A 12,744-nucleotide genomic window follows, 5' to 3' on the forward strand; every position below is an offset into this window, starting at 1 on the left:
ACACAACGCGTGAGTGCCTGTGCGCGCACGCGCGCGCGCGCACACACACACACACACACCCGGGATACAAATGAAAATAAATACAAATCAATAAAAAGAAAAAAATCCACCAGAGAAGTATCCACAGGCCAATCTAATATAGATAATCCCTTATTGGGACACTTCCTTATAGGGACGCTAATCGTCACAGATTCCTGAAGAGTTTTCTATTTTTGGTACAAGAAAAAAGTATGTATCTAACTTTGAATGTAAAAATACCTTCATTTTCTCAAAGGCAATATTGAGTTACTGATTTTTTTAATGTTTACTGACTTTTGAAGTATATAAGATTTTGCGATATAAATGTATTAGAAAGTCATATTTCATCTTTTTGTGCTTAGTTATGAACACTGTGGGAAAATATATTTTGGTTTAGAAAAGCTCACCATTTTTGGTTGATAGGTGCTCTTGTATGGTAACATCATATGGATTATAAACCTATATGTAAAAACTTTTGTTTTAGATTCCTTAACTTTGGATACATCTCAACTTTTTATTTATTCACCTTCCTTTCCTCGCTAATAGTGTTGCACTTTTCTACAATTTTGGAAAGTCTTGGAAATCAGACCCAGGGATTATTAAAGCTACAGAAGAACAAAAGAAAAAGGTGGTGATGTACCCAGTTGGCTGCCAGTTTTTCATCCCTGATAGGAGAGGCTTAGATAAAAAGGAGGAAACTCTTAGCAATAGTAGCATTTTAAGCAGAGCTGTTCTTGTCCATCTTCTCTGTGGGGTTCACCCTGGTGCCCTCATTATGTCTGGCTTCACAGTTTATGACTTACCTTCCTTTCCATTACCAAGGGTGCTCTGGTTGTTTGCAGAGGTCAACATCTGAAACAGCTCTTTAACCTTCACCCCAAAGAATGCTGAGTGAATTACCTGTTAAACTAGAAGGCTGTAAACTGATAGTGCGAAGTCCCTGTTCCAGGAGCCAGAGTACTTCTGCATGTGACTGATGGAGGGCGTCCTCTTCCGTGACACGGGCTTGAAGCTGAATTCATGTAAACTCTTCCATCAGTGTAGAACTGGACCAGGCATTTTAGATTATTTCGAGAGCAATTGTAGCTGGTGTGGGGAGCAGTACACCTGTAATCTCGGCACCTGTCTCAACTACAGGAGACCCTATCTTAACACAAAACAAGAAAACAAAATCAGAGCTCATTTGAAAAGGAAACAAATCTTAATGAATCATTCCTGCTCATAATTAACTGACATTAACAAATTCTGTGGTCTCCTCCCCTTTTTTGGTAAACTGTATAGGAATTGTGCTGATGTTTTTTGATTTTCATACAGTAATGAAATGGCAAGAATGAGTCAGGATATCTTATTTGAGCTGAAAAAGATTGATAAAGATGGCTTGTATGTTGATTCATAGTAATAGCAAAAGAGTTGGTGAGCATCATTCAGTTTTGAGTAAAAAAAAAGTGTTTTGTTTTTTAAATTCACAGACAATAGTTGAACTTGCAGAGACTGGAAGTCTGGATCTCAGTATATTCTGCAGTACCTGCTTGGTAATATTTATTATTTTCTCTTCTTTCTCTCTTCCTCCTCCTGACAGGATCTCACATAGAGGGGGTGCTGGGTATGGGAAAGAGTTCTCCTTCCCCAGACTCCCCATGCATCATGCAGTCTGGGGGAGAAGAGGGCCATGCTGAAGGAATGTCTGCGTGGTAGCAGACCCTGACTGCACACCAGAGCCCAGCTCATTCCTGTTCTCATTCTCTTTTATCCTTTAAAATGCAAAACCTGCTCCTATTTAACATTGAAAGTTTGAGTACAGCCTTTAAAAATTCTTGAGTTTAAAAATTAACAGTGTAGAAATTCCATAGACTATTTTTCAGATAACACAGTCTTGTAGCAGATACAATTTGAGTATTCACTTGGAAGTATCTGTGCAACTTGAAGTGCTATATTGTCATTAAGATTAAAAGTGGTCCTTTTGAATCGTCAGACATTAAGACTTGAACGTATTCTTTATGAAATCAGTTATACTTATGGCTATTTTATCATAGACATTTTAAATTTAGATTTTTGCTTCAATTTTTTATAGTATTTGTAAAAATACTTTAAACACTGCAAATCATACATGAAACTAAATGCATTTAAATTATATGCTGCGAGTAAACTAAGGTCTTGTTATTAGTACATAGTAGTATGTAAGTTAACAAAGTAGTTGACCTAGCTTAGGATTATAGGGAGGCTTTAGACAGCTTGATTTCCCATTTGTAAATGAGTGGTCAGAGTGCACACTGCTCTGCTTTTGGCAGTGGTTTTTGGGCCCTAACTGCATTCTTTTGCACATTCAGACATTATTTTATAAGGGTGGTTAATGCTGTCTGGGATAAGATCCCTTAGGGCAGTGAAAGAACTCTGGGTAGGCTCCTGTTTGGGGCCTCCCCTAAGCCCCTTGGACGACACATCACAGTTTAAAAAGTCATTAAAAAGGAAAACATAAAACAGACATAGGTATCCAAGACAGTTTTTAAAAATTCACCCACTTTCCTCCTCCTATCTCCTTTTATTTTTGGAAAAAATTGAAAAAATGAATTCTTGGCCTCTTCATTTTGGGATCCAAACTCCTCTCCCCCAATACATGATCATGGACACATGCACTCGTATGCAGACACATACACGTACACACACTTAACAGCAACAGTCAACACATGTTCACATCCAAAACCTTTAAGTTTAAACATGCAATCTGAGGTGGTGGACATCTGGAGTTTACCTACTAGAACAAGGCAGCTGGGAACAGTTGGACCTTAGAAAAAGCTGGTGTGTGTGTGTGTTTCTGTGTTTGTTTGTTTGTTTGTGTGTGGGGTGCACACATCCACAAGATAAAAAAAAAGTAGAGAAAAATAAAACCAAACCAAAGAAACAAAATAAAAGGTTCGCTCTTGTTGAAATGCCCCAATAATGTGTATGTGTGATGTGGGAAGAGGGCTGGGCTCTGTCTGTCACCCAATAACAAGTACCACAGGGGTCAGTGTGGACTGGAAGCACGTCCTGCCCAGGGTGGGGTTAATACATTCACACTTCAGCACCTCACACTCCATCTTAGCTCAGGTGAGATCACCCCTCAAGTGTCATCCCTCAGGCTGGGCCTGGGGGAAACAAGTACAGGAGGGTCTCTCTGGGCCTCTCTCCTACCACCCACTCCAGTTTAGTTCTTGGGGTTTCTTTTTGTTTTTGTTTTTCCTCCCTAGAAAATAACAACCACTACTGGCTCAGACAGAAAAGTGAAATCTATAAATATTTATAGACCTATAAGTACTTCTACAAGCCCCATTGGGAGGGAAGGTTAGGGAATAATGGGTGTCAAGGGGAAGGGAGGGGGCCAGTGGCCAGACCAGAAGCTGTCCTGTCCTTTCCTGTCAGAAAAGGGGCATCCCCGCCTGACAGAAAATACCTACCTGCCTGCCTCCATAGTCTCCATAAAGCCAGGTGTTTTTGTTTTGTAGCAAATTGCTCTGTTTTTTTTTTTTTTTTTTTTTTTTTTTAAAGTGGTGTTGCCTAAGGGACAATGTAGCTGAGCGCGGGAGGTGGGGGATGCAACCTGCTGCCTTCTAAGTAGATTTAGTCACATCTGTAAGGAAGAACAACTCATCCTTTTCTTTGGTCCACAGACCATTCTTACTGGTGTAAGAGCTGCCTACTACAGTCCACTTTTTCCTGGCTACCTCAGAATAGTGTCTAACCTATGCAAAGTAGTGGGGAAACAGTGTTTCTATTGAAGCATTGGTATGGCCAGGGAAGGATCTTAGGACATTTGCTTCTCTTATGGCTTAATAGCTCTAGCACTTATCATAACTTCAGCAAGGGAGTTGGAACCTTTGAAGAGCAAACACCTGTACGTTTGTTCCCTCGGCTGATTTCACGTTCACAATAGAGGGAGAGGTACTATACATAGCGTTTCAGTGCTTGTAAAAACCAGAGCAATGGCTTTTTGTTAAGAAAGTGACTACTGACCCTTTTTTATCTTCTTCCTTAGATATGGTTCTAGCAGGGGAATGTTGAACCTCATTTGAGATTGCAGGAGGCAGTTAACGGGAACACTGCTATTTTTTGCTAGATTTGTTAATTTAGGGAAGGTACCTTTTAAAGATTTCTAATTTGAAATCTTTTACTTTTTTACTGTTTTACTCAGTTTTAACATGGCCTTCTTATCAAAAGAAACTTGTATTTAATAAAACGGCAACCAGCATTATGATCATTACTCAAATGAATTTTCATGTAGACTTTTAGAAAGGCTGATGTTTGTATTTGGAAATGTGAGCGATACAAGCTGTGTAATCATTTCTTGTAACAAATTGATCTTTATTGTTACTTTCTGAGAGTTGGGTCTCCCGTACTTCTCAGTCACAGAAGAAACAGGGTTCACGCCCAGCTGTTACCTCTTATAAAGTCAGTCTCCATTCTCTCCTTCTCTTTTAGAAACTGTTTTAAGATTTCTTCTTATGGAGTATTTTACCTTCCTTGTTGCTGTAGATTTTGTTTTGAACAAATTAACAGCAATTGTCTGGTTGTGTTGGTTTGGAAATGTTTGTATAGTTCTCAGAAAACACAGTGCTATCTTTTCACAGTTGTATTTTGAAAATGGAAATGGTGAGTTTTTCTTGTCTTGCTTTGGAGACAGGGTTTCTCTGTGCAGTCCTAGCTGTCCTGGAACCCACTCTGTAGACCAGGCTGGCATCGAACCCACAGAGATCCGCCTGCCTCTTACTCCTCAATGCTGGGATTAAAGTCAAGTGCCAGCTTTTTTTTTTTTTTAATTTTTTTTTTTTAATGCAGTGGTCTTCATAGTATTTTTAAAATGTCTCTTAACAGATTCGGAAGCCAGTGAGGTCCAAACACTGTGGTGTGTGCAACCGCTGCATAGCAAAATTTGATCATCACTGCCCATGGGTGGGTAACTGTGTAGGTAAGTTGTGTTAGCAATCTCTAAATATCTTGTTAATTTAAGTTACTTTAGGTGACTAATGAAATACAGTATTTAATTATAGGTTTCTTTTAAAACATTTTTGAATTTATTTTTATTATGTGCACTGGTGTTTTGTCTGCATGTGTGTCTGTGTGAGGATGCTGGATCCCCAGGAACTGGAGTTACAGGCAGTTACGAGCTGCTGTGTGGGAGCTAGGAATTGAACCCTGATCCTCTGGAAAAGCAGCCCGTGCTCTCAAACCACTGAACCATCTCTCCAGCACCCTAGATATTCTTACTTCCCACACACTTCCTAAATTAACTTTTGACTGTCTATATAGTAACTCATTGAGGTACATGTATGCGTATGGGTGTGATTGTGTATGCGTGTGCAAAAATCCTTCGGGCAGAGTCTTAATTGTCTCCCTGTCCATTCTTTCTGGTGCAAAGGCTGTCCTCTTTCCCAATGAGGGACGATGAAACTCATCTGACGAGGGAGGTAACACTTTAAGCATTGAGCTGGAGAAAGTAAGGCAGTAGTAGCATCTGAGAAGGCATGTGCAGAGGCAGGGAGGACTGCAGGGAGGAATTCCACACCTCATGCTACTGGTGCAGTCTGAGAGGACTGAGTCAGTGATCAGAAAGTGGCCTTGGAGACTGAAGGGCTGATAGAAAGGAGATGGTCACAAAGACTGCATGACTCTTGGAGATAAAATCTTGATTGTAAGGATTATAAAGGGAGATGGACCAGGTGTAATAGGACCTCACACTGTAGGACTGAGAGCCATAACTAGGTTCTGTATTAGCTATGATGATTCCCTTGCCTTCAGAATGAGATCAATACTCTCATCACATGAGTGTGACTGCAAGCATTCTTATTTTAAAACTTTTATTAAAACAAGTTTCTTGAAAACCACTTTACAGAATAAGTAATATATGTATGTGGTTATTGTCCTCGTTGTATCGTGCCTTTCATAGCGTACCTGGTAAAGGTGTGTTCCCAATTGTCTTTTCTTAACTGGAACAAATTGCTTCTGTGTGTTTTAGGTGCAGGCAACCATAGATACTTTATGGGGTACCTGTTCTTCTTGCTGTTTATGATCTGCTGGATGATCTATGGTTGTATTTCTTGTGAGTATGCGTAGTTTCTGCCTTCCTAAAACACAAATGTTTGTGTACTTAGATTACATTTATTGTATTAACAATTAATAACAAAAGAAGGAAAATGTTTCCAGTGTCTAGAACAAGCAAACAGTGATCAGCGAGCTGCCTTTTAGTGTGAATATCCCTTGTTGGTTTACTAGCCACGCTGGATCCCGTGGTGGTGCTAGCTCTTCTTTCCCATTAAATGGTTAAGAAAGCAAAACTTACAATTTGATTTGCATAAACTTGAAATATTTTGAAAAGTATAGTATAAATTGTTGCTGTGTTAGCAGATATCGGGAGTTACTTTGTGAAGATCAGTTGTCACTCATTTTATCTGCGGACTTAGTACTTCGCAAGATTAGATAAAACGCTGGTTTCTGAGCTTCTGTACATGTCAGGTCTCGCAGAGAGATGCTTTGGGTCCTGGCTTAAAAATCAATCTGAGAAAGACTATTAGCCTTGCCACCTGCAGAAATAGCAATAAATAAAATGAAAGAATAAACAAAATCACCAAATAGAGATGAAGGAAAAGATTTGGTCCAAGAACTCACCTAGTATCCAGATCAACATACATACCAGAGAACGCTGTTCTACCAACGTAGGTCATTATTTCTATTAATAATTCTTGGTGCCAGATTCTGTGCTAGGACTCCCACCTTACTGAGGTGCTGGTCATGACTCCTGTGCCCCATTCACCAAAACCTCATGGGTCTTGTCTAAAGGCAGCATTCTCTCCAGTGCTGGGAATAAGGCCCTGTTTATTCTTATCAGGCAGGAAGTTCTTAAGTTTGGCAGCTGTTTTTCCTAGTTTTTGCTCTGGTATTTTTTTTTTTGATGTGTTATGGAATTACTAAGACTATAAAATCATTTGCTATTCTGTCACGAATTAAATCTAGATGATTTAGATCCTGTTCCTTAGTTCCTTAGCCATAGCATCTGAGGTGAGCAGAAGAGTGATTGTGTCTCCTCTCTCCCGAGTTTAGACTGGGGCCTTCACTGTGAGACCACGTACACCAAGGATGGGTTTTGGACATACATTACTCAGATTGCCACATGCTCCCCTTGGATGTTCTGGATGTTTCTGAACAGTGTGTTTCATTTCATGTGGGTGGCTGTGTTACTTATGTGTCAGATGTACCAGGTATGTGCAAGTACTTTTTCCTTAGTATGTTCACTATAAAACTTGTGAAACTGCTCTTTCTAGACACTGGCTTGTTCAAGACCAGTTTGCCTTTTTTTTTTTCCTTTTTCTTTCTGCCTCCTTTCACCCTCATAGTCTACTTTTAAAATACTTGCAATTGGACATGTGTGAGCTTGCATTGTGATACTATTAATTTTATCTTCATTTTAACAACACTGTTTTATTATGTACTAGTATTTATTCAAGTCTTTAAGGAATCTCCTCTCTTTGCTTTTGGGGATCTTCCTGCCTCAGCTTTTGAGTATTAGTATTATAGGCATATGCCACTCACCACTCATTTTAAATGAAACTGTGTTCATGTTGTCTGTTGGTATGTGTGCAGTGTTCAGTAATCTCTCTCTCTCTCTCTCTCTCTCTCTCTCTCTCTGTTTTTCAGGACAGGGTTTCTCTGTGTAGCCCTAGCTGTCCTGGAACTAGCTCCGTAGACCAGACAGGCCTTGAACTCACAGAAGTCTGCCTGCCTCTGCTTCCCCAAGTGCTGGGATTAAAGGCATGCGCCACCACCGCCCAGTTAACCTTTTCATATTTAATTGGCTACTTTTCACAATTGCAGTGATATTGTGTGAAATGGCTTGATGATCTTCTATGAAAAACCAAGCACAGATTGTATCTTTTTATTCTGTGTTAGACCTCTTGAGAATTTTGTTTATATTAAATATTCAAAGGATAACAGACTGCTTTTTCTTTCTTCCTAGATAACATGTTTAGGTATTACTACAAATGAAAGAATGAATGCCAGGAGATACAAGCACTTTAAAGTCACAACGACATCTATTGAAAGCCCATTCAAGTATGTATATATTTATAAACATAATATTGTATTTTGTTTCATGTTTTGTTAGAAAATCAGCTCAATCATGTTTAGTGACCTCATCAAAGGGAAGTGTTTTCTATAGAGCAGCATCTGAAGTAGGAGTATTTCTTAGACTAGATTTCATTATTACTGAAGGTAAGGTTTTTGTTGAAGTGGCGTTAGTTCATCATAACACGACCTAAAATCTGTCACATTAACTAAGCATACATTTATATTTATAAATATAATAATTTATGTTATTATCTTAATATATATACTATAAAATTTTAACCTCTCACCTGATGCTTAGAAGTAGTGGTGCCCTAATTTCATGGAATATTTAAAGCTGCATTTTGTGTAAGCGATTACTGGCCCTCAAGCTTCTCTAGTGTGATTAGTTATTGTATACTTCTGGAAGGGAAACCAACTTTTACATAAAATGAAAACTTGGGCTGGAGAGATGGCTCAGAGGTTAAGAGCATTGACTGTACTTCTAGAGGCCCTGAGTTCAATTCCCAGCAACCACATGGTTTTTTATAATGAGATCTGGTGCCCTCTTCTGGCAAGCATGCAGAACACTGTATACATAATAAATCCGATAAAAAAGCCTCTTACGAGAGATACAGTTATTACCTATAAGGTGTAAATGAACTGCTTTTCTAAGTGTTACTGAAGATGAAAAGCTCCCAAGCTTGCCCAGACTTTCTTTATACATTGTTACTTTTATTAAAGTCCATTATCAAATTCATACTGTGTATAATTAATTTTGCCTTTACTTCTTTTCTCAATTTTGGACGTAGTTCGATTTATTGGCAAAGGGCCAGTAATCAAGGAAGTGTATGGTTTTGTTTGTTTGTTTTTGCTGCTGCTGCTGCTGTGTGTGTGTGTGTGTGTATGTGTCCATGTGTACATGTTTTAGAAGCAAGTAGTATTTAGGGCATTGGAGTGAAGTAGTTGGGTCACTTTAAAGTACAATTGTATAGTGTTTTAAATTAGCAAAAATAAGATAAATGCTGGTAGAGCTGAGGAGAAACATAAACACCTGTCTATTTTAAGCTTAGGAGAAAATGTTAACATGAGAAGTTATATTAAGTCATTCGTACTAACTGAATTCTCCTTTCTTTTGGGGTCTGATTTTAGCCATGGATGTGTAAGGAATATTATAGACTTCTTTGAATTTCGATGCTGTGGCCTCTTTCGTCCTGTTATCGTGGACTGGACCAGGCAATATACTATAGAATATGACCAAATATCAGGATCTGGGTACCAGCTTGTGTAGCAGTGTCTTTATCCTATGAAACAATATTGCTGAGTGGTGCCTGAAGATTGTGTCTGTCCGTGTCTCTCTCTCTCACTCGAATCCACGTCATTGGAACAAACAGCATGCTATATGTAGGGCTAACAGTGAATTTTATGGTCTTTTTTTTCAATACTTTTACTAACAAAAGCAAACATGGACAGAACACACTGCCACTTCTAGGAAGAATAAAGATCATAAAAATGATTTTCATGATTCTTAATGTAGGAATTCATAACATACTCAGCTTTTTGGTTTTGTTCTCATAACATTTGTCATAAAAAAGTGAACTTATTCTGTTACTAGAGATGGCATACCGAGAGTACATGTTGTTATAACAGGAGCAAGATTGGTGTTATGAGGCTAAATTGTATTATGCAGTACTTAAGAGTATTGTATCTATTCCAGGAGAATTGTCGTAAATTGATAACTAGTATTATGTACATTTTAGATGTACATGTAAATACTGTGATGAAAATCATGTGGTTTTATTAAAGATCTACTGTACTGTGTTCTCAAAGGCACAGGGAAATAATGTTCACGGAAATGTGCTCGCCGCTCTGTTACCACAGCTGTTGCACTGCTGGTCTCGTTCTAATTCAGTGAAATAATTTCTAGAAACCTTGCTTTGAGGTCTCACGGTCTGATAATAAAGCACTTGCATGAGTATATTAAGTCATAATATTTTGTTGACATTTAAAGCCCTACTAAGTGCATGTTACACTGCATAGAATGTATACTAGCAGATACTGTCCAGTGAAGCATAAATTAGGATTTAATTTCATGTGCAAAACAACCCAATTTTTTAAAGAGTTGAGGTGGATTTTCAACAAGTTCAAAACAAATAAGCTAATGCAAAATTCATATTAATTGAGATAAGTGGATATGCTTTTTCAATTCTAAGCTGAAAAATAAATTGTAGACAAAATAATGGAGTCTCAGCTAAAGATGGAGCATGATCTCTGTACATAGCACATGTGAATTAATGAAAAGCTAACGGAATATTCTTTTCTTTAATGACCGATCAGAAAGTAGAATTTAAGCCCCAGGGTTATTTTAATTTTTCCAATATTGAATATGTTTTGAAGTTTGTAACGCTTTCTGAAACACTTGGAGTCTACTGTTGAATGTGATGCACTGATCAGGTTCTGTTGCAGCATTTCCATACCTCCTGAATGACTGCCACTGTTCCCTGGCGTTGTTCACAGTGAGACTGGGTTTAGTCCTCTTAAATGCTGTAGCAAACTGTGGTTCAAGCAACCTGTGGGAGGGGATAAGGGCGGGGGCAGACTGAGACAGATCCTAGACCAGTGTAAAGAATGTGTATGTGTATATAAATAATTTATCAAATAGTTTTCTCTGTGTCTACATGTATTAGTGTTTTTAAAGCTGCTCATTTCATTTTGTCCAACCAAAAAGAAAAGGGAGATATTAATGAGCTTCTAGTGATGTTCAATATTACTGTTAATAGGCACTCTACCCTGCAAGTTCACTGCATGTCCAGTGCTAGGTAAAATTAGTATTCCCTGTAAAATACTGGTTACAGGTATTAAAGCAATCTAGTGGTACACCCGCCCCTTGCCTTAGTGAGAGGAGCAGTGAAGATGTATATAGTTGATGTTCAGTATTTCCGAGTACTACCGTTTTTATAGTAATTTCTTTGACCATACGTCACCCCACCCAAAGTGACCCTTATTGTATTTAAGGGTTTTAATATTAGAATTGGCATATGTACTTTATTTTTGAAAAGGGAAGAGATGGGTATGGGGTGGTAATAGCATTGTACCATTTTGTCATAGGATGTAAAAAAACTGGTTAGCTGTGCAGATGTCACTGCTAGTTTTGGCTAATAATGGGGGGAAATTTAGGTAATTTTTAAATTCAAAGGTTATTTATAAAATGCTAGGATTTGTTTTAATTTTGTATTTCGAGTCACTTCACATGAAGACTCAGTTGCAATTTTTATCAGATACATTTTTATCAACAGTTAAAGACTATGGTGGTTCTGTTTGAATATGAATGTTGTTACCATGTTTTCTTTGTGGTACAATATTCTTTCTGTGTAGAAGAGATGCTTCTCAGTAAAGCAGACAAACCCTGTAGATGTGTAATTATGTGGGAAATATTTACAAGGAGATGCTTTTAGTACTAACCTTTTCATGGTCTTCATGACGTCTGTGCCAGCATTGTCAGATGGTCTGGAGGCCTCCATGCATCTGCTCGTTCGTTACTTTATGGCTTGTGTGGAACAGTTTAACCTGCCCTCGCTCTCAGGCTGTGTGGACGTGGCCCTTCTGGGGGCAGCTCTCACTGCTCTGCTGGATTCTCAGCTCTGGACATGAATTCTTTGAAGTTTTTTCATCCATATTGTTATTGTTTGTTGTTTATTTTAAATACTAGGCATAAAAACGCATCTTACTTAAGCTATGAATATTTTTATTTTATATTTTCTTTATTTATAACTGTGCCAAGTATTATTTTGCTACTTACTGTGTTACTCTGTGGAAAGAAAAACTTGTAAAGTGTTTAATAAATTAGTCCTCCTTACATAAATTAAACCTGTCAGAATTTTGTAAAATATTAATCAAAATAAATATTGACTCTTAAATGTGGTGTTTGATCAATTTACTTCGAAGAAATCGATGAAACTGATATGAAAATATTCTATATTCTATCTTGGTCAGATTGGAGTCGAGTGCTGCAGGATTTTGTGGGAATTTGCATAAGTGAGTAAAACTGGTGGTATTCTAAAATGTGTGTGTGTGTGTGTGTGTGTGTGTTCCTTTCTCAAAAGGAGACATTTTTTTTTCCTTAGTATATTTTGGTTTCTGGAGTTAATGAGGACCTCAGGAAATGTATGAATCTGGATTTTGAATATAAGTATGTCTAAAGCCTTATAATAAAATGTGCAAAATAATACTTATGAAACTTTGATTCTGGTCGCTTCAGGTGCTAGGCATGACAAAGAAAACATCTTTGCAAAATTTAAAAGGCAAAATTGTGGTGAGACTCTTGCCCATGATTCATGTGTTTTCCTGCAGTCTCAGCGGCTGGACTCAGGAGTTTCAAGTCATAGTTTACGATATGGAACAGAAGTGCTCCCACACTATCTAGCGATTTGCACCCCACCCCATGGCGTGTGCCCTCTTCATTGCCCACTGTGTCCTTACCACCAGCCCTTGCTGTGGGAGGCCTCTTCTGTGATGGGGTGCCTGGTTCAGGTTCGTTATCTGAGAAATCTGAGTTATCCTGGTCAAGCCTTGTTAGAAAATCGCCCTTAGTTCATTTGCAAAGTGCTTACATGTTAGTTAAATATGTTTGTAACTTTTTAAATAGAAGATATGCAG

At 38.2% G+C, this 12,744-nt stretch overlaps 1 protein-coding gene across 2 annotated transcripts in view; it reads left to right on the plus strand.

Moving 5' to 3' along the window:
- The window catches only part of Zdhhc17 (zDHHC palmitoyltransferase 17), a 56,936-nt gene extending 44,931 nt beyond the window's left edge, over nt 1-12,005 (plus strand). For both annotated transcript variants that reach the window (XM_087902042.1, XM_087902043.1), the window contains 7 exons: nt 522-646; nt 1,488-1,550; nt 4,867-4,960; nt 6,008-6,091; nt 7,090-7,247; nt 8,003-8,097; nt 9,241-12,005. In XM_087902042.1, coding sequence (XP_087758168.1) covers nt 522-646; nt 1,488-1,550; nt 4,867-4,960; nt 6,008-6,091; nt 7,090-7,247; nt 8,003-8,097; nt 9,241-9,379 — 758 coding nt within the window. In that variant the 3' untranslated portion in view covers nt 9,380-12,005. The remainder of the gene's footprint in view (nt 1-521; nt 647-1,487; nt 1,551-4,866; nt 4,961-6,007; nt 6,092-7,089; nt 7,248-8,002; nt 8,098-9,240) is intronic.
- Nucleotides 12,006-12,744: the final 739 nt, after the last annotated feature.

Source organism: Myodes glareolus, chromosome 26 (assembly GCF_982192425.1).
Source record: "Myodes glareolus chromosome 26, mMyoGla1.1, whole genome shotgun sequence".
Taxonomy (NCBI): Eukaryota; Metazoa; Chordata; class Mammalia; order Rodentia; family Cricetidae; genus Myodes; species Myodes glareolus.